Source organism: Dasypus novemcinctus, chromosome 17, assembly GCF_030445035.2.
Source record: "Dasypus novemcinctus isolate mDasNov1 chromosome 17, mDasNov1.1.hap2, whole genome shotgun sequence".
NCBI classification, from domain to species: domain Eukaryota; kingdom Metazoa; phylum Chordata; class Mammalia; order Cingulata; family Dasypodidae; genus Dasypus; species Dasypus novemcinctus.
The window spans coordinates 35,306,998-35,328,018 of NC_080689.1; the positions used below are offsets into that span (position 1 = coordinate 35,306,998).

General features: G+C 51.8%; 1 protein-coding gene across 4 annotated transcripts in view; it reads left to right on the forward strand.

The window, feature by feature from the left end:
• The window catches only part of TTC7A (tetratricopeptide repeat domain 7A), a 127,298-nt gene that overhangs the window by 25,328 nt on the left and 80,949 nt on the right, over positions 1–21,021 (forward strand). For all 4 annotated transcript variants that reach the window (XM_058278502.2, XM_058278503.2, XM_058278504.2 and 1 more), the window contains exons 4-5: positions 9,706–9,836; positions 13,491–13,606. In XM_058278502.2, coding sequence (XP_058134485.1) covers positions 9,706–9,836; positions 13,491–13,606 — 247 coding nt within the window. The remainder of the gene's footprint in view (positions 1–9,705; positions 9,837–13,490; positions 13,607–21,021) is intronic.

Consider the following 21,021-nt stretch of genomic DNA (forward strand, 5'->3'; position numbering starts at 1 on the left):
ATACCTTGCTGGAGCCAACAGGGGGTGAGTATGGGAGGGATGGGGGGATGAAAAGGGTTCAAGAGTCAAGCAAGGCTCAAGGTGTCCCTTTTTGCTGGTGTTTTAGAACTTTAGCCCCAGGTAGCCACACCGAGGGGTGTAGCACGGCCTGTTTCCCTTCAAATCGGGCCCACCAGTTGGTTGATCCAACTTGCTGCCTGGGTTGATCTTCTGTGAAGTCTGGAACTGAGTCTTAGACTCAAGGACAAAGGCTGTTGTAGATCCAGGGGACCAGATTTTCCCCTCTTTTTTGCTGGTCTAAGCCCTAAGGGATCTTCCCCAGCTTGGATTCTCAACCTGAAGGGCCTGCTCTTTCCACATCTCAAGCCTTACACAGCTCTGCCCCAGAAAGCTCCATCCCCCCTGTACAAGTCAGCCAAGGGGGTGCTGATGCAAAATACCAGAAATCAGTTGGTTTTTAGAAAGGGTATTTATTTGGGGTAGGAGCTTTCAGATACCAGGCCATAAAGTATAAGTTACTTCCCTCACCAAAGTCTATTTTCATGTGTTGGAGCAAGATGGCTGCCAACATCTGTGAGGGTTCAGGCTTCCTGGGCTCAGCTCCTCTGTTGTCTCCACAAGGTCTGCTGTAGACTCTCCGGTGAATGGCTCTGTCTCTCCCCCTGGGGTTTCTGCCGTGTCTAAGGAGACGAGTCTATTCCTCTGTGTTCTTCTCCTGGCTCTCTTTCCGGGGCTTGCTTCTCTTTCCTCTGTGTACTTACTTCCTGGGGCTGCAGCTTAAGACTTCAGCATCAAACTCCAGCATCAGAAACCCCAACATTAGAAACCCTCAACTCTGTCCTTTGCCGTGCCTTTTATCTGTGAGTCCCCACACACCAAGGGGTGGAGATTCAAGCCCTAATGACGTGGCCCAATCAGAAGGTACAGACCAGATTACAAACATAATCCATATCTATTTTTGGAATTTATCACCATATCAAACTGCTACACCCCCTGTTTGTTCACCTCAGAGGGCTCTTCCATGGCACACAGCCTCCCTTGTCTACCCTCAGGCCCATGCCACTTTTGTTTTTCAAGTGTGAGCTCTGGGTGGTAACGACGCAGGGGTGACCCCCTCCCCACTCCTGCCACACACGGTCCTGCCCCGAGCCCCTCATTGGCGCCTGATTTACAGCCTCTTGTGGCTCTGTCGATGGTGTAACCTTTCCCCTCTGCCTCACAGCCCAGGCCCTGGAAGCCCGCAGATGTGCTCGGGCCAGTCATGCTATGGGCTGACTGGAATCAGATTGGCCTGCCTGCGGAGAAAAATGACCTTGGTTTACATAAAAATACTGAAGCGAGATGGTGAAGATGCTGTGAAAAGTGAAAAAGTAAAATACATTAAGTAGCTGTGGGGATTATGATTCCCCCCAAATTCTTTTTTCCTCATCCCTCATGTTGTTTTCCTGTCCTTTTGGTTAATGCAACACTAAGCTATTCTGCTCTTACTTGGTGTTTTGTGGCTTTCTAAATCTTTTAAAAATAAAAAAGAAAGCATCAGGCTATTCCAAGGGCAGGAATTTTTAAAATTTTTAAAAATTTTTTATTCTTTGTCCTGGCATGGCAGGGATTAGCTGTTTTTGTTCGCCTCTTCAAAGGGGCATGGGCCATTTGCCTTGTGGGGATAGGGGTCAGCGCTTGGGGTACTGGTACCTTGGCCCCCAGCCTGGGGTCCACAGAGGGAGCTGACCTGCAGACAGAGGAGAATGAGTGGACCGCCCCCGGGGCGTCTTGGAGGCTGGGTGTGTTAGTTGTGTGTTCACCAAGCTGGGGGGATACAAAACAGAACAAGAGACAGATGCTAATCTAATCTGGTCAGGGGATTTGGGGGTGTGTGGAGGTGGGAGCCCGCATCCTTCCCCTGCAGCCCTTTCCTGCATCGCTGGCGGCCACCCCTGGACGTGGTTGTGGGGGTGAGGCGTGTGGACAGGCTCTGAAGGGGTGCGTTTGAGGAGAATGCTCCTGTCGACCCAGCACCGAGCCTTCCTCTGTCAGGGTGGAGAGCTATAGCTCGGCCCTCGGATGCCCACAGAAAGGGGGCGAAGAGCAAGCGGGGGCTGGCCAGAAGCTGAGGTGCGGGAGCCTGGTGGGCCACTGGGGTAAGGGGGGCCCCCAGGAGTGCGGGCCAAGAGAACAGAGGGTGTTGAATCTAGAAGACCGGGATCTAGTCTCGATGCTGGCCCTTTTTAGCCAACAGGTCTTGGAATGAATCGTTAATCCTTGAATTAGAGTTCTCATTCCTAACCCTAGGGAAGAGTTCCATCCAAGAGGTCATCGTGAGCGTGGCTTGAAAACGCCTTCTGAGCACGTGCGCTCTGCGCTTCGTAATCCACCATCTAGTTCAGTCGTTACGGCCGGGCTGCGTGGTAGGCTTTGTAAGTGACCCGGTTTTGTGTTTGGCGAAACAGTCTTAGATCTCTGTAAACAATCTGAGATATATCCTTCCAGCCTCTTTTTCCTGTTTGTTTTTGAAACAAAAATAAGTTCATACAGTCATGTTTTGTAATATACGTTTTAAAGGTTAATATTTTAGGAGCGTGTTTCAGTACACTACTTACCATAGCGTTTCATGGCCAGGATCTGTTGGAATGTAGTGTTATTGGACCTGTGGGATAAATCTCTCCCTCTCTCTCTTTTTGGCCATTGTAGATAATACTGCAGTGAATATCTTTGAAGCCATATATTTTACATACACCACTGATTTTTTTTTAAAGGTTTATTTTATTTATTTCTCTCCCCTTCCCCCCGTTGTCTGCTCTCTTGTGTCCATTCACTGTGTGGTCTTCTGTGTCTGCTAACACGCTCAGCAGCACGGGGAATCTGTGTCTCTTTATTGCATCATCTTGCTGCATCAGCTCTCCGTGTGTGCAGTGCCACTCCTGGGCCAGCTGCGCTTTTTTCGCGCAGGGCGGCTCTCTTTGTGAGGCGCACTCCTTGCACATGGGGCTCCTCTATAGTGGGGACACTCCTGCGTGGCACGGCACTCCTTGTGCACAGCAGCACTGCTCATGGGCCAGCTCACCACACGGGCCAGGAGGCCCTGGGTTCGAACTCTGGACCTCCTATATGGTAGGTGGATGCTCTTATCAGTTGAGCCACATCCACCTCCTCTGATTTTTTTTTAAATGATAAATTCCTAGAAGTGCAGTTACCGGGTCAAAGGATATGCACTTTTTGGAGGCTTTTTGATAGACACACAATGGCCAATTGCCCGTGTTGAGTGTGATTTGTGAGGGTGCTTCCCTCCCTGGCCTTGATGCTCCTTCCTGAGGACTGAAACAGTGACTTGCATATTTTCCCCCCTTGCCCCCAGCTGGGGTACCCAACTCTGGTGTGAGGCCTGGGCCTGCTGGGTGGCTGGAAGGGAGGGCGTCTGCCTGTCTGGAAAGAGCGGCTCCCTTGCAGAGGAGGCTCTGTGTTCTGCACTTCTATATCCAGAGCCCAAGGCTTCAGGGACGGTGCTGCTTGGAAGGCGCCTGCCCGGGATGCGATGAGTCATCTGAGGAAGCGGGACCAGCTCAGGGCTTTGCCAGGACCAGCTTGCCTCCAAACTGAAAGTTCAGAGTTAATTAGAAGGCAAACCCTCTGTATTAGTCAGCAAAGGGGTGCTGATGCAAAATACCAGAAATCGGGTGGTTTTTATAAAGGGTGTTTATTTGGGCAGTGGGCTTGGCCCAGTGGTTAGGGCGTCTGTCTACCACATGGGAGGTCTGTGGTTCAGACCCTGGGCCTCCTTGACCCATGTGAAGACATGCACAGTGCTGATGCGCGCGGGGGGTGCACCCCGTGGGGGTGCCGCCCAGCGTGAGGGAGGGTGCAGCCTCTCCAGGAGTGGCACCGCACGTGCGGGGAGCTGGCACGGCAAGATGACGCAACGGGGAGAGGCACAGATTCCCGTGCCACTCGCGGCAGCGGAGGCGGGCAGGGAAGACGCAGCGGGTGGACACAGAGAACAGACAACCGGGGTGGGAGGGGGAAGGGGAGAGAAATGGGTGAATGGATAAATCTTTAAAAAAAAAAAGGGTGTTTATTTGGAGTAGAAGCTTACAGTTAGAAGGCCATAAAGCATAAGTTACTTCTCTCACTGAAGTCTTTTGCCACGTGTTGGAGCAAGATGGCTGCTGATATCTGCCAGGATTCAGGCTTCCTGGGTTCCTCTCTTCCTGAGGTTCATTTCTCTGTGGGCTCAGCTCCTCTGTTTCTTCCACAAGGTCATCTGTAGACTATGATACTCTCTGGGCTTTGCCTTGCTCTACAAGGCCAGCTGTAGACTATTAGGCAAATGACTTGTTTCTTTTCCCGGGGCCTTCTCTCCTTCCTCATGACCAAGCTCCTCTGTGTGCTTACTTCCCGGGGCTCCAGCTTAAGATTCCAGCATCAAAATGCCCACATCAAAACTCCAACTAACTCCTCTGCTCTGCTGTGCAGTTTTATCTGCAAGTCCCTGCACACTGAGGCGGGGAGGCGACTCAACATCCTACTGACGTGGCCCAATCAAAGCCCTAATCATAATTTAATCTCGCCCAGGTACAGACCAGTTTACAAACATAATCCAATGTCTATTTTTGGAATTCATAAACCCTATCAAACTGCCACACCCTCCTCTTGAAAAGGCTTGTAGAACTGGGCATTTTTACAGAAAGGTCCCCTCTGCCAGTGGGAATGATCAGTCAGTGCCACGGGCTTCCTGGCAGCCCCTGGCATGCTGCCCACTGGGCTGGGCTGCGTTTAAACCACTGTGATCCTTGGAGGCCCTCGGGAGCCTCCCATCTCCATCTGGGGTCTAGTGTGGTGCTTTGGCCATTTCTGTAGAAACGCTGACTGCGCAGAGGGTGAAGGAACTCAAGAGTTGGAATCCCTGGGTGGGTATCAGACTGGACATTTGTGGAGAAGAAAACAGACCATCATATCGATCAAAGAGCAAAGATAAGGTGAAGAAGCCCCTTTGTGTGGGCAGAACTGGGTGACTGGACAGTGACCTGCTTAGGAGAAGCCATTATCAGCGCCAGGAGCTTTTTTGGTCTTATTTATGTTTGAAATTATTTTCTAGAAAGGCCTCATTGAAAGTGTCCCTTCCACTTTGATCTTTTAGTTCTCTGGAATTTTAACTATTTCGTTTCAAAAATGCATTATTTCCATTATTTTGGGGTAGATTTGCATACAGTTGATGCACAAATCTTCAAGTGTGTAATTCTCTGAGTTGTACAAGGGTAGACAGTCATATCACTAACACCCCAGTGAAGGCACAGAACATTGCCGTCACCCCAGGGAATCCCACAGGCCTCTTCCCAATTCCTCTCCCACTCCCAGGTAACCACTGGTTTCTGTTAATACAGATTAATTTTGTCTTTTTTTTTTTTTTAAATGCCATATGAATGAAATCATGCAATGTGTACTCTGTGATGTCTGGCTTATATTGCCTAATATAATTTCTGAGCAATTCATCCATGGTGTACATATCGAGATTTTTTTTCTTTCTTTTCTGAGTAGTTTTCCATTATATAAATATACCACAGTTTGTTCATGAGTTCTCTAAAAACCACCTTCTAAATGGAGAGGGAGAAACTTTATTGGGCTGTACGCTCAGCATAAATGAGTCTGTCCATTCTTCCACTTACTAAACTCTAGGCCAGGGGTTCTTAACCAGGGGTCCAGAGACCCCCAAGGGGTCCTTGGGAAGATTTCAGAAGGTCTGTAAGCTTGACTGGAAAATTCAAAAGTTCTTGGGGGGATGTGTTGGTGCAGGTGTGATATATTTATGAAATAATTCACAGTATGGTATGGATTTATTTATGATTTTTATTTTGATGTAGCGTGTTCTGAGTGCAGTAGATAACTGCCTGGAAAGTGGTTGGTAAGGAAGGTGGAGATGGTTTTATGACATTGTAGGAAAACTTGAATTTCTAAATGTTTGCCAAAAGTGACAGTTTGAACAGATGTTGAACTGTGCTAAGTTATCAGGTATTGAAATTATAGGAAAGTTATGAAACGTAACTTTGAATAATTCTAAAATTTAACTTAAAGACATGCCAGTGTTGAGTGTCATAAAACTATCTGCTGCTACGTTCTGAGAAGGGGTCCGTGGTTTTCACCTGACTGGCAAAAAAGGGTCCCTGGAAAGAAAAAGGTTAAGAACCCCTACTCTAGGCCCCATGCTGGAGTGCAAAGATCAATCAGAAATGGGCATAGTAGGGGAAGGCATTTGCCAAGGAGGTGCATGATGTCTTTCTGGTTCAGAAGTTGGGAGGTTTCACTTCAGCGGGAAAGGCCTCGGAGAGGCGGGGTTTTGAGCTTTCAACAAGGATTTGCATTTAGACTTCTCGCAGAATCGGGGTGGAGAAGCCCCGGATGGAAGTGGAAGAAACACCTGACATTTTGGGGGAGTGGAGGCCCACAGCCAAATGCTACTGGATTCCCCACTTTGCAGTGGCCAGCCCCCAAGAGGCTTGGGGCTGGCGGCCTGAACTGCCGGTCAGCAGGGTTCACCCACCCCAGTTCTGGGCCCAGGTGGGGAGGCAGGAGGGAACCCACCCAGCTGCACGTTGCTCCAGGGCTGCAGGGAGGCTGCGGTAAAACAAATGCGCTTTGCGTCTTCTCGAGTTGGCTGCAGCCTGCTGCCGTCTGCAGCTGGACTCCCAGGCCAGGCCTCTGGGCAGCTTGTGGGTGTGTCCCACCTTCCCGCAGGTGACAGGCCACACATCTAGGGAGGATGGGCTGGGGCTGCCTGCTCCTCCTCTCCGGACTTCCTGTGCCCCTGCCTTCGTTCCTCCTCCCCCTCTTAGTCCTCTGGTGAGGGAAGCTTCGCCCTCCTGGTCCTGACTCACTTGGCAGGAAGCACAGTGACACTTGGCGACCCCCTCTGTGTTGAGCAAAGGCCTTCACTTTCTGTGCCTCTCTTCCCCCAGCCCGAGGCACCTCAACCTTTGGACCTGGTCTCATCACAGCCTGGCAGAGGGCAAGATCACTAATCCATATGAGTTGAAATCTAGCCAAGAAAATAATAATAGTCCCTTATATTTGCAGAGCACTTTGTACTTTGTCAAACATGACCAGTCTTGTTTGTTTCTTCATCTGTCCAGCCAAGGCTTATTGAGTGCCCACTGGGTGCCACGTAGCACAAAGGTGAATAAGGTCAGGTTGATGCCCATAAGTCTGATTGGGAAACAGATGTGTGAACAAATGAGAATAGAAAATGGTGGGGTAGGAAGATGTATAGGATGTACTGGGGCCCAAAGGAGGGAATGGTTGATTATGCCAGGGTATGTCAGGAAAGGCTTCGTGGAGGAGGTGGCACTCAAACAGTGCCTTCTCAGAAAGTGAACATTCTTTTTGGGTGGTTGGGTGTGGGGTGCATTCCAGCTTGAGCAACTTAATCAGACAGGTGGTATCACCCAAACATAAAGTTAAGAGTAAGGGGCTGGGGGAGCAGATGTGACTCAAGCAGTTGAGCACCTGCCTCCTACACGGGAAATCCTGGTTTCAGTTCCCTGTGCCTTCTAAAGAAAAACGAAGACCAGACAATGAGCAGACAATAATAAAAAACTAATAGGGAGTGGATGTGGCTTAAGCAGTTGAGCACCTGCCTCCTACATGAGAGGTCTTGGGTTCGATTTCTGGTGCCTCCTAATGGAAAAAAAAAGAGTAAGGGGTTGGCAGTGAATATGGCAGGTGCAGTGAGACAAGGCTGGAGAGGTGGCAGGGACTGGGTCCTGGAGGGCCTAGTGTGAAGTGTCAGGAGTTTATCCTTTTTCCTGGCAATGTGGACCACTGGAGGGTTTTAACGGCATTGCAGAGTCCTGGATAGGGGAATGAGACTAGAAGTAGGGAGGCAGTTGGAAGACCATCGTGGTCATCCAGTTGAGAGAAGAACCTGAAATAGGGTAGTAAGGGAAGGGGAGGGGAGGTTTGAAATGTTAAGGGCTCCATCATCAGTTGGATGTCAGACTGTAGGGCAGGGAATGGTGGAGGATTCCATTTTATACTTTCCTTCAGCAAGTTCATCTTAAGCACCTACTACATGTAAAATACTGTAGTAGTCAGCCAAAGGGGTGCTGATGTAAAATACCAGAAACTGGTTGGTTTTTATAAAGGGTATTTATTTGGGGTAGGAGCTTACAGATACCAGGCCATAAAGCATAAGCTACTTCCCTCACCAAATTCTATTTCCACGTGTTGAAGCAAGATGGCTGGTGATGTCTGTGAGGGTTCAGGCTTCCTGGGTTCCTCTGGGCTCAGCTCCTCTGTTTCCTCCACAAGGTCAGCTATAGTCTATCAGGCGAACAGCTCTGTCTCTCTCCCTGGGGTTTCTGCCGTGTCTAAGGAGCCATGTCTATTTCCTCTGTGTTCTTCTCCTGGCTCAGGTCCTCCCTTCCTGAGGCTTGCTTCTCTTTCCTCTGTGTGCTGACTTCCTGGGGCTCCAGCTTAAGACTTCAGCATCATACTCCAACATCAAAACTCCAGCATCAAAACTCCAACATCAGAAACCCTCAGCTCTCTCCTTTGCCATGCCTTTTATCTGTGAGTCCCCACCCCTTGGGGACATGGCCCAATCAAAGCCCTAATCGTAACTTAATCATGCCCAGGTTCAGACCAGTTTACAAACATAATCTAGTATCTATTTTTGGAATTCATAACTGTGTCAAACTTCTACCAGTACTATACTCTGTGGGGCCCAAAGATGACATAGACATGGATTCTGCTCATTGGGAACCAACAGCCTAGAGGACAGTGTTCTCTCATCAGCTGTGTTAATTGCAAGTGACAGAATTGCAACTCAAATGGACTTAGACAAAATAAAATAAAGGTATGAGGGATTTATTGGTTCATGTATTAGAAAGTCTCGGGTTAGAGCTTCAGGCAAGGGTAAATCTAGGTGTTCAAACAGTGTCTTTCGCCATGTGCCACCGCATCTCCTCACCCCTTCTAGGCTGACCCTATGGAAGGAGGAAAAATGCTGAGATGGGTTCTCCTGGGCCTGGCCTAGGCCATGTGCTCAGCCCTTCCAGTCCCTGTGGCCCTGGTGACCAGCTCAGCCTGGCTCACGAGCCTCCTGGAAGAGACGGGGGTCATTGCCCTCTGAACCCCACGCAGGAGGGTGTTGTTACAGCGAGAAGAAGTGAGTGTGGGGGAGGTAAACAGAAGCATTCACTGTGGGCAGGTACGACCGGAACACAAATAACCTATGTGAGGTAGAAACTTTATCTCACGGGTGGAAACGTAGAAAATGCTGCATCACGCCCGCTCCCATTGAGTGCAGGGTGACGCAGTAGGGGCTGTGGTGGTCCACGGAGGCCTCCGTGCTGCCCACGTAGCACCTCCCCTGAGAAGGGAGAGAAGAACTGGACATAAATAACCAGAATACCATGTAGAAGGTGCTGAGGGCCTTGGAATTTCTCTTAGCAGCTGGAAGACGGGGTCAGGCGTGGCTTCAGGGAGGAGCTGGATGTTGGGGTGATGTAGTCGGTCCCCGGGGGGGGCACAGATGCCTTCCGGGGGGCCGCTGCTTGCGCCCAGCCGCAGCTAGTAACACCTTTGCTTTGGCTTCCTCCTTCCCTCCCGCCGGCTGCTCCAGGTCTCTCCGGGGATGAGCCCACCCTGGGCCCGTGGGAAGGCTGGGAGTCGGGGGCCTGAGCCGGGCAGGTCTGAGGTGTCCCCCTCCTCCCGCAGGCCTCTCCCTGGAGCGCCTACCCAACTCCATCGCTTCCCGCCACCGCCTGACGGAGAGGGAGGAGGAGGTGATCGCCTGTTTCGAGAGGGCCTCCTGGATCGCGCAGGTGTTTCTGCAGGAATTGGATAAGGTGAGCTGGGAGTAACAGCGCCGCGCGACCTGCTGCCCTCTCTGGGGCATAAGTGCTCTCCACCTCGGGCCACCCTGTGCAAATGAGAAAAAGGCGCCTGCTTGAGGCCCCTCCGCTTCCTTGCTGGAAAGGCCACTAGAGGACACAGTCTGGGGGAGTGACAGGCCACCCCGGCTGGGAGGGCCCGGAGCCTCCCTGGGGGCGTGACAGCGCAGTTGGTGTCCGCCACCTTATGTACTCACAGCAGTTCTGGGAAGTAGGGATTACAGGTGGCCCTGTTCAATAGATGAGGGGAATTGAGGTTCGAGAGAAAATCATGTGCTCGCCACTCTTACCTTGGCAGGGGTGCCGCTGGCCTGGTGACTGCCTTTAGAGATCCTTCTTGCTCTCGGCTGCTCCAGGGACTCCGTGCTGGGTGCTCCGGGGCAGCTGGGGTCAGGGACCCGCCTCCCAGGACTCTCACAGGCTGGCAGAGCTCTGACGAGCAGGGCCTGGCAGGGTCTGGAAGTTCTCAGGCCTTCTTCCAGGCCCCCGTGATGGGCCGGTCTGTATTAACTTGTTGGATTCTGGGCTCATTTTCCCAGTTCTTCCCTTTTAACAGGCAGGAAGTCCGGACAATCCAATTCAACAAAGATAGTGCTAACATTTAGTGAGTACTAGCTTTTTTTTTTTTTTTTCAAGGTACGGGGGTAGGGATTGAACCCAGGACCTCGTATGTGAGAAGCCGGTGCTTGACCCCTGAGCCACATCAGCTTCCCTGAGTTGGTTTTTTTGTTTGTTTGCTTCTCGTTTGTTTTTGTTTTTTCAGGAGGCACCGGGAACCTAACCCGGGACCTCCCAGGTGGAAGCAGGCGCTCAACCACTTGAGCCACATCCGCTCCCGAGTGCTTGCTCTTACACCTTACCCTCATAATGTACGGAATAGGTACTGTGGCTATTCCCATTTTACAAGTGAGAAAGCTGAAGTGTGACGAGGGGTTGAAGTCGGTCCATCGTGACGAAGGGGCTCCGGTTACTGCTGGCAGGCTCTGTAGCAGAAGAGGTTAGGCCTGGCAGCCCACGGAGGAGGTGGTTATGAGAGATGTGGAGCCCAGGAGACGCTTGATTCTCACCCACTTTGGCAAAAGCTAAAGTGTCAGCCTGGCACCTGTTTTTGTGACAGACCTTACTGAAGGAGTCCTGCCAGGATGACTCCCCTAGAGCAGACGTTCTCAGCTTCGACAGTAGTGACTTCTCGGGCCAGAAGATTCCCCATTATTGTGGGGCTGTCCTGGCCATTGTGGGACGCTCACTAGAAGCAGCACCATCCCCTTGACTGTGACAACCAAGTATGTCTCCAGGCATCGCCAGATGTCCTGGGGGCTAAATCACCCCGCTGCTGAGAGCCACTCTCTTAATTGGACTTTGGGGGGAAGAAGCAAGTGCCCCTGCCCTGACAGAGGCTCACTGGAGGCCCCAGGTGGTTGACTGAGCTCCGCAGGGGCCGTGACACGTGGGTCCCCGCTGGACGCCAAGCTTTAGGAGCTCTTCACATTTGAACTGCACGTGGTTTGGAGGAGACAGTGTTGCACTCGACCAGAAGCCTGGGCTTTAGAGTAATGGGCTGTAATGGGCCACGGGCCAGAATCAACGCTGGGAAGACGTGGGCAGACAGATCATCTCCAGCGGAGGGAGGGCAGGCCTTGGAACCCCGTGCGTTCTCCGAGATGCTGTGTGTCCCTCCCAAGGCCCATGTCTTAGTAATGAAATGGGTCAGGTTAAACAATGGGAGTTTATTCGCTCACGGCTTTGAGGCTGGGAAAACGTCTAGATGAAGGTGTCATCACGGCGATGCTTTCTTCCCAGAGTCGGGCTGCCAGTGATCCTTGGCTTCTCTGCTGCACATGGCCAGGCACATGGTGGTGTCTGCTGGCCTCTCCCTTCTCTTCTGGGTTTCTCTCTGTCCACATTTCATTTTCTTTTTTTAAAGATTTATTTCTCTCCCATTCCCCCCCGCTGCCAGTTGTCTACTCACTGTGTCCATTTGCTGCATGTTCTTCTTTGTCCGCCTGTATTCTTGTCAGCAGCACCAGGAATCCGTGTCTCTTTGTTGTGTCATCTTGCTGTGTCAGCTCTCCATGTGTGCGGTGCCACTCCTGGGCAGGCTGTACTTTTTTCCTGCTGGGTGGCTCTCCTTATGGGGTGTACTCCTTGCGTGTGGGGCTCCCCTACACAGGGGACACCCCTGTGTGGCACGGCACTCCTTGCGTGCATCAGCACTGCGTGTGGGCCAGCTCATCACACAGGTCAGGATCCCTGGGTTTGAACCTTGGACCTCCCATGTGGTAGGCGGACACCCTATCCATTGAGTCAAATCCGCTTCCCTCCAGGGGTGGCCTGAAGACCCAGCCTGGTTGAGGTAGGCCATGCCTTGACTGAAGCAGCTTCATCTAAAGGTCCTACTTTCAGTAGGTTTACTCCCACAGGAAGGGTTAGCTTTAAAAACATGTTTTTCTGGAGTACATACAGTTTCAAACCATCATGCCCCAGCTCCAACCACAGGAACTAAGAACCCCTCTATTGGTCTACTCTGATTCCAGAGAGATAAGGTGGATCTCCTTCAGGTCAGACCAGGGAGGTGATAGTGAAGGGAGGCCCTGCTCAGGCTCAGCGGAGCTGGGTGACCCCCTTGGGGCTAAGACTTAGGTGACGGCTCTGTTAAGATAATGTCATTGTTTCTCAGCTTTTCCTGGAGCCAGGAGTCCCAGCCTTTGGCCTGGGACCTCAGGTGCCCTGTGGCTCCATGACAAGCAGCATTCCGGTGCTTGGCCTATGGCAGGCACTCAGATATTTGTATGAGTGACAATAATAGACTAGCCTGGACTCTGAGCTGGCCAGACTTGAGTTCGAAGTCCAGATCCACACCAGCTTTATGACCTTTTGGCACTTGCTGAGCCTCAGTTTCCTCATCTATAAAAAGCAGATACAACCAGCTCTGGAGGACAGTGGTGAGGCTGAAATTGATTTTGGTTTATGGTGGCTGTTCAGCAAGTATTTCATTTCCCCTTCTCTGCCCCGAGTGGGGTGAAGATTTGGGGAACAGTGAAATTAGGAGACAAAACTTCTGGGAGTAAAGTCTAGTGGAAGATGACATTTGCCTACACAGAGGAACAGCCACCTGTGTGAAGCAGCCTGGGCTCAGGCAGTGAGGGCTCGACGAGGCTGAGAAAGGCAGGCAGTCCTCACACAGGAGGGGCACAGAGTCTGGACTCAGAGCCTGACTGCCCTGCTCTGCCACCCACAGCCTCTGTGAACTTGGGACAGTCAACCCGCCTCTCTGTGCTCAGTTTGCTCGTCTGTAAAATGCAGATGATGATAACTCCTCCACGATGGGGTTGCTCTAAGGATTACATGAGCTAATGAGTTTATAAAGCTCTGTGATTATTAAGTAATGCTAGATGGGGGGCTTGAGGGCATCTAGCATTCGGTTAGGGAGAAAATGCTTTGTATATATTTTAAATTAAAGTGAGTTACGTTGAGTTTTCTCTGAGAATTGCACGGCATACCCCTGAGGTACAGGGGACACAGGGTGGCGATGGGACCACCTCCCCTGGCTGGCTGCCTCTTGGCTCCCGAACCTTCAGGACAGTTTTCTCTCTGTGTTCCCCTTTCCAGACCACAAATAACACCACATCAAGGCATCTGAAAGTCTCTCACCCGGCTGACTACGAGCTCACCTACTTCTTGGAAGCTGCCCTCCAGAGTGCTTATGTGACAAACCTGAAGAAGGGGTAGGTCCCCACGCTGAGCGGAACCTGGGCGTCCCTCTCTGGGCCGGGGCGCTTTGGACGTTCTGTTGGACGTGGCCTCCCCCTCTCTGGTGTGTGTGCACGCATGCACGTGCCCTCGAGAATTGGACGGGGCTGGTTTGTGTCACATCTTGTCAGCTTGGCGTGTGCAAAGCACTTACGTTGGAAAAGCCACGCTTCAGGAAGCTGCTGAAACAAAGCAGGCACCTGCTTCGAGGGAGGGCTGCTGAGAAGGAAAACAGGAGTGGTCTTTCGAGGGGAGAGTTATGGGAGTCTGGGAGCTTAGGAAATGAACTCGAAAGAGCACGGTCTGTGAGCTGGGAAGTGGGGTGATAGTCTGGTTGTGATCACTGATAAATGAGGTATAGTCATTCTGCTTCCGTGGGCCTCAGTCTCCCCCCAGATCCAACGAGGAAGGAGATTCCCACTCATTCCAGCTTCTAAGGGAGAAACGGTGGGTAGACATGAAGGGAAGTGTAAAAATAAAGGCCAGGCATCATTTTGAGGGTGTGGTTGTCCCTTGCTGATGAGGTAGCAGAAAAGCTGCTTTTCCTGTGGTGCTTGGAGCCCCTGGGAATCCCCACCCCACCGCCCCGAGAAGCATGCGGGAGCCTGGGATGCCTGCCTCGGCCTTTTGTTCCTTGGTTAAGCAGGGTCCCCTCCCTCTGCAAATGGCTCTGTGTGAGAGCGTCCCTCTGGGCGGGAGGGCGTGGCCGGCATGGGGTGCCGCAGGCAGTGGTTGCGTGGGGCAGGGTGGGGGAAGACACATCAGGAGGGACCTTGGCCGGCAGCCGGGGCTCCTCCCTGCCTGCCGAGGCCTCCGTTTGGGGGAGACTCCCGCACCTGGGGTTTCCTCTGTGCCACAGCAGAGCTTTTGTTTCCACCGCTCCCTCCTGTGCTTTTTCACAATCCTGGGGCTGTGAGGACATCAAGGGCACTGGAGGCAAGTCATGCTGGTGCAGCCTGTTCCACTCCCTGCGGGGGGCTGGTCGGCAGGTCGGGCCAAGCAGGTGTTAGCTCCTCCTCTCAGGCGTGGAGACCAAGGGCCAGCTTGCTTTTGAGGGACTAGCTGGGGTTCTTTGAAGGCCATATTTGATTGTTAGTACGATTTTGTTAGATTTCACCTTCTTCCTTCTTTTGACTGTTTTTTTTTAAATTTTCCAAATAATTTTTTATTAGAAAACTTTAAGGTTTACTGAAAAATCAGGCAGAAAATACAGAATTCCCATATACTTCCCCCATTAAATTAACTTTTTTTTGAGTAGGTGATTCTTCACATAATTCTTCATTGAAAAGGTACAAAAGAGAAGTCTTCCTCCCTTCTCAATCCTCCAGCCTTCTCGTTCCTCTGTACTCAGAGGTACCAGAATCTTCTGTGTCATTCCGAAGAAAATTCTCAGCGTATGTAACAATTATATACTTATATGCTCACACAAACCCCTTTTTTCTGTAAATAGTCTACCCCTTGCTTTTTTTTTTTTTTTTTTTTTTTTTTTGAGGTACTGCGGGCCAGGGATTGAATCCAGGACCTCATATGTGGGATGCTCGTGCTCAACCACTGAGCCACATTGGCTTAGCTGAGTTGATTTTTTCATTTGTTTTGCTTGTTCATTTTTGTTTTTTCAGGAGGCACTGGGAACCGAACCTGGGACCTCCCGCGTGGGAGGCAGGTGCTCAGCTACTTGAGTCACATCCATTTCCCCCACTTGCCCTTTTAATTTAAATATCTATATATATGTCTTGGGTAGAGAGACCTTCCTTTTCTTTTGCATGGCTGCACAGTGTTTCCTTAGTGTGGATATACTGTAAGTTTTATCGGTTCCCTACCGATGGACCATTTAGGTCACTTCTAGGCCTGGACTCTTTTTAAGCATACCTCTGAGAAGCATACCTCAGAAAATAACCTTGCACGTGCATTCTTTCACAACATGGGTCTGTCAGTAGGAAGAATTCCTAGTAGACAAGGAATTTCTAGGTCACAAAGTCTGAGCATCACTAATTTTGTTGGATACTGCCAATTTTGCCCTGTAGAGTCTGTTCCAGTGTCTGTTCCACCAGGATGTGTGAGGGTACCCATTTCATGAAAATGAAACATAGCGCATTATCAAACTTTTGAGTTTTCACTAATCTGATTGGTGAAATATCTCTGTCATTTTAAATGTGCATTTTTCTTAGGAGTGAGTTATAGCTTTTATGTTTTAAGAACAAACTATATATATATTTAAGTATAGTTTATTGACCCCAACCTAGTTTATATAAGTGATATTGTTTATTATGGAAAAATTTGGGACTACATAAGAATATAAATCATGTTTTTATCTTTAGATTAGGGAATGGCAAGTTGTGGTCTTCTGACCAACTTATTACGTTTTTATAAATAAAGCTTATTGGAACCCAGCCACGGCCACTTACATGTTCTCAGTGCCTGCTTCTAACAGAGTTGTGTGGCCCCAAACCTAACGTGTTTCCTCTGGCTCTTAGCAGGAAAAGTCTGCTGCCCTTTGCTCTAGATAACCACTATTAACATTCAGGCGGTTGTCTTTCATGTTTTTTCTATGTGTAAATATGCAGATATATTTTTTCTTTTTTCGGTTGTTTAACAACGAAACAGCTGGTTGGTGGCCTCCTTTTTCCGCTTAGGACTTGCTCATGAGCTGCTTTCATGTTCCGGCTCATATGTCTTCTCCACGCAGTTGCTCTGAGGGTCATGGGGTCAAGGTGAAGGTGCCGAGCCCGCTGGAGGTCAGCTCAGGGCTGGGCAGGGTGGGCGCATGGCCGACTGGGGAGGGCCTGTGCGGCCCGGACCGTGAGGGCCAACTTCTTGGAGGTGGACCTTGAACTGGGCCCCACGGGCGGGAGGTTCACAGAGCTGGGGAGCCGGGAAGGGGCCGAGAAGGTGGGATGGGGCTGGGGATTCCATGGCCAAATAAGTTTAGGAAACACGGGTTAAAGACTTCTCAGAGCTTTTAGAACACGAGTGAACATAATAAATGTCCAGGTGCAGGCAAAGGTGTGTGGCGTTGTCCAGGCTCTGTTTGGGGATGCATCTCTAGGGGGCCGCTTTTTGGGAAACAGTACTCTGGGTCCCCGAGGGGAGCAGTCTGTGTGAAGTGTGGGGATCTGGCCCGGCCAGCTTTTCCACCTGGCAGGAATCCCTGTCCAGCCTGGCAGCCCTGTCCTGTCAGAGCTGCCCGCCCCCCTCGCCCCCATTCCCTGTGGGCGTAAGTCCTCAACTGCCAGGAGGAGAAGCAAGTGGGGTTCCTCACCCACAATGCAGAGCATGCCCTGTCTGGCCCCTCCCGGGAGGCAGAGGGTGCTGGGCCGGCTGCGGGCAGGCAGGCGGGCACAGGCCTGGGGCGGGCTGGGGAGGCACTCCCTCCCCCGCGGGACCTCCAGGCTCGAGGAGGCCTGAGCCCCTGTCTTCTCTCTCCCCTGTGTGCTCTCTGTGATGTTGCAGCCTCAGTGAGGTAAGAGGAGGCCAGGGGTGCTGCATGAGCCGCTGCCTTCCAAAGGGTGAGAATGGAGGAAAGAGCCCCAACCGAGCGCGGCGACCCCAAGCCTCCGTGCTCTCTCCTCACACCTGGCAGGTGGGAAAGGGGTGAACCTGCAGTTTTGGCACCAGCAGACCTGGGCGTGAAAGCCACGTGGCCATGTGTCCCTTGCCTATAAAATGGGGCTGGTGGCAATGCAGTGTCTACCCCATAGCTGAGCTCCTGGGCATCACAGCGGCTTAGAAAACAAAGCCATTATCTTATCATTTATGTTTATTATTTCTCAAGTCAGCCCACAGCTGGATGGGCTGCTGACCCAAGCATGAACTTGTCACCTTTTGATTTTTTTAAAAAAATTTCTCAAGCACTAGGCCAGGTTGATGAAGGTGTCCTGTTGGGTACATGCGAATCTGGGGCCCCAGAGAGCCAAGGCATCTCACCCCAATGGTGATTTTTGTCCTTTTTGGTTGCCAAGCTTCAGCTCCTGAGAGCCAGGGGCTGCCAGCTCCAGGCCTTACTGCCCAGCAGCCCCTGCCCGCCCCTCCACCCCCACCCTACTGACGGGCGCCCTCAGACTGCAGTGGTGAGCTCAGGGACCCTTTTGGGGGTGCAGCCGTCAGCTCCCTGCCTGCAGAGGCTGGGAGGAGGGGCAGCTCTGCAGCAGGGGGTGGCAAACAATAGCCCATGGTCTGTTTTTGTAAATAAAGTGTTAATGGAATACAGCCATTCGTGTACAGATAGTGTCAAAGGTGGAATTGAGGACTTGTGTGAGTGACCTCCTGGCCGAGCCTAAAATGGTTACTATCTGGCCCTTTACAGAAAGAAGTTTACTGATCCCTGCTCTACAGTGTTGGTGGAAACTCCACCTGCAAGGACTCTTATAGGCACAAAAGGAGTAGATTTCCGGGATTGAGGACAGTTCTGGCTTCATATTCTATTGCCATTTGTTCGTTTAACAAATGTTTGGTAAAACACCGCATGCCACTTAGGAAGCACCAAATCTGTGCCAGGCACTGGTAAGTGCTTTGCGTGCATGGTGTTATTTAATTTTCCCAACAGCCCTCTGATGTGGGTACTGTCGTGAGCCCATTTCACAGGGGAGACCAAGGCTCAGGGAATTTCAGTGGCTCGTCCGAGGCTGACTTTCGGAGCCAGCACTCTTTAACCATGAAGATGCGCTGCCATGGCCCAGGCCAGGGGTTCTTTCCGGGGGTCTGTGAGCTTGAACTGAAAAAAAATCAACTTATTTTCTTTATTTTTTCTCATGTCTAACTGAAATCCAGCATTTCCTTCACTTGTGAATGTATGTAATAAATAAGTTACAGTAGTATTCATTTCATATCGCATTACAGTTGGTGCATATCTTGAAAAATCGCTTACGCTCATCCATACTTTGAAATTATGGTTGTTGTTAGCCCTGACGCTGGTTGAGTGTCATAAAACTACCTGCTCCTGCATTCTGAGGAGGGGTTTGTTAAGGACCCCTGGCCTAGAGCCAGCTGTTCCCCTCAGGGAGCTCAGCCTCCCGTGCTGGCCCTCGACAGGCGCTGTGTCCCAGCTTCTGGTCGACACGTGGGGGCTGCGCAAGCCATCTGTGAGGAAGTCAGGGTGGGGTCAGGCAGGACATAGCGGTGGACGCCGCTTCTAGCCCCCGGCCAGCCCCACCTCTCCCTCCCCAGCTCCTGCTTCCTCCGCTCTCCTAGCTGCTTGTTTACCCTACGGCCTGGTGGGAGCGAGTGTCAAAGGAAAGGAAGGAATGAAAAGATACCTTAGCGCACAACCGGGAGCACTAGGGAGGACCCCTGAGACTCTCCTCTCTGACGAGAGCACCCACGCACCCCACACCTGCATTTTCTGTAGCGCTTTGAGGTTAAGGTGAACGTCAAGGACGGCCAGAGGGCAGGAACGAGCCAGCAGTTATCAAGCACGTGTACCAGGCTGGGGCATGGGCTTGTGTACAGCTCTGTGGAGGAGGCAGCCTGACCCCGTTTCACTAGTGAGGGCACAGAGGTGACCGCTGGGCAGATCTGAGTGGCCCTGAAACCTGTGCTGTTCCCAGTTTTCTGGTGTGGAAGGCAGCCGGGGGCCCATGGGAGGACGGCCCTGGTGACGGTTGGGAGTGTGGGCCGGCTAGATGTGGTAACTCAGCGCCCTTTGTGTCCCCTTGGGGGTCTCAAGTCACCATTCTCAGAGGGCCACGCGCTGTGCATCTTCCTGAAGGTGGTCCCATCCTCCCCAGAAGGCGTCAGCACCCACCCATCTGCCTTCCGTACCCTCAGGCTGTGTATGCAGGGGGGTGCCTGAGCATGTGTGGGTGTGCAGGGGGGTGGGAGGTAAGGGCAGGGGGACGGCTGCAGGTGGAGGCTTAGCCAGCGTCAGCCGACCGTGCCCGCTCCCCCAAAGCCTGCGTAACTTCCACTGCTTCTCTGTTCCTGTAACTCCCCTTCATTCACCCCCTTGCCTTCTGAAGCACAAATTTCACTCCTTCAGGCCAGGATCCTGGCTCATCTCCCGTCTCCCAAATAAAGAAGATGGGAGATGGAATCAAAATAGCCCCAACATTTTAAAGCCTCCAAAGTGTGGGCGGCAGTGCCCAGGACACGGGGCCACATCCAGCCCAGAGGTGACCCCAGAACACGACGGAGGTTTCAAGCAGGGGTGCCGCCCCGTGTGCCTGGCTGGGCGTTCCCTAAGTCCTCCACGCCTTTCCTCCGCATAGTGGTGAGATTCGTCAGCCACTTCCTGCATCCAGGCAGCGTGCTGATGCCATTCTGTGTAAGTCTGTGAAGTAGGTGCTAATAATATCCTTGCTTTACTGAGGCAAGGAGAGGTTACATAAATTGCCCAAAGCGAGGGGGCTGCCAGGTGATGAGCCTGTGTCCCTGGACCTGAACTGGGTATATCTAGCCCCCTTGCCCCAGCCTCTGCTTGCACACAGCAAGGCTTGGCTACAGTAGGCCTACTTCAGTGAGCCTTTTTTAAAAATTTCTCTCCCCTTCCCCCCACCATCTTGCCTGCTCTCTCGCCATTCGTTGTGTGTTCTTCTTTGTCTGCTTGTATTCTTGTCAGCAGCACTAGGAAACTGTGTCTCTTTTTTTGTTGTTTCGTCATCTTGCTGAGTCAGCTCTCCGTGTGTGTGGTGCCACTCCTGGGCAGGCTGCACTTTTTTCATGTGGGGCGGCTCTCCTTGCGTGGTGCACTCTTTGCGCTTGGGGCTCCCCTACGTGGGGGACACCGCTGCGTGGTACGGCACGGCACTCCTTGCGCGCATCAGCACTGCGCGTGGGCCAGCTCACCGCACAGGTCAGGAGGCCCTGGGTTTGAACCCTGGACCCCCTGTGGGGTAGGCAGATGTTCTATCAGTTGAGCCAAACCCACTTCCCATTCATCTTCCTAGGTGAATCACCACTAGTTCCTATATTTTCTTTAAACATTGGTTATTGTTAGGATGTTTTAAAAAAAAGGAAAAGGAATAGTCACCCTGGCCGGCCCATGGTTCTCAGCCTTGGCACTGGACATTTTGAGTCGGATAACTCTCTTGTGGGGGCTGGCCTATGCATGGAAGGGTGGTTAGCAGTTTCCCTGGCCTCCACCTACACCCCAGTTGTGTGTAGCACCCTCCTGCCCAGTTGTGCCAGCCAAAACTATCTCCAGGCAGGGACACATGCCGCCTGGTTGAGAACCTCTGCCTTAGCCTAAAGTGCAAGAAGCAGAAGTTCAGGACCAGGTTGGGACCGAGACACCCAACACTCAGTCATCTTCTCCAGCACAGCCCCGAGAGTTCTCTTCCGCAGCACTGGAGCCACCTGCTGCTGTTAAGTTCAGCCCCTGCCTGGGCTCTTTTGCTGGGGTGTTTGGGAACTGGGAGATCAGGGAGCTCAGAGCCCAAGAGAGGCATGGGGCGAA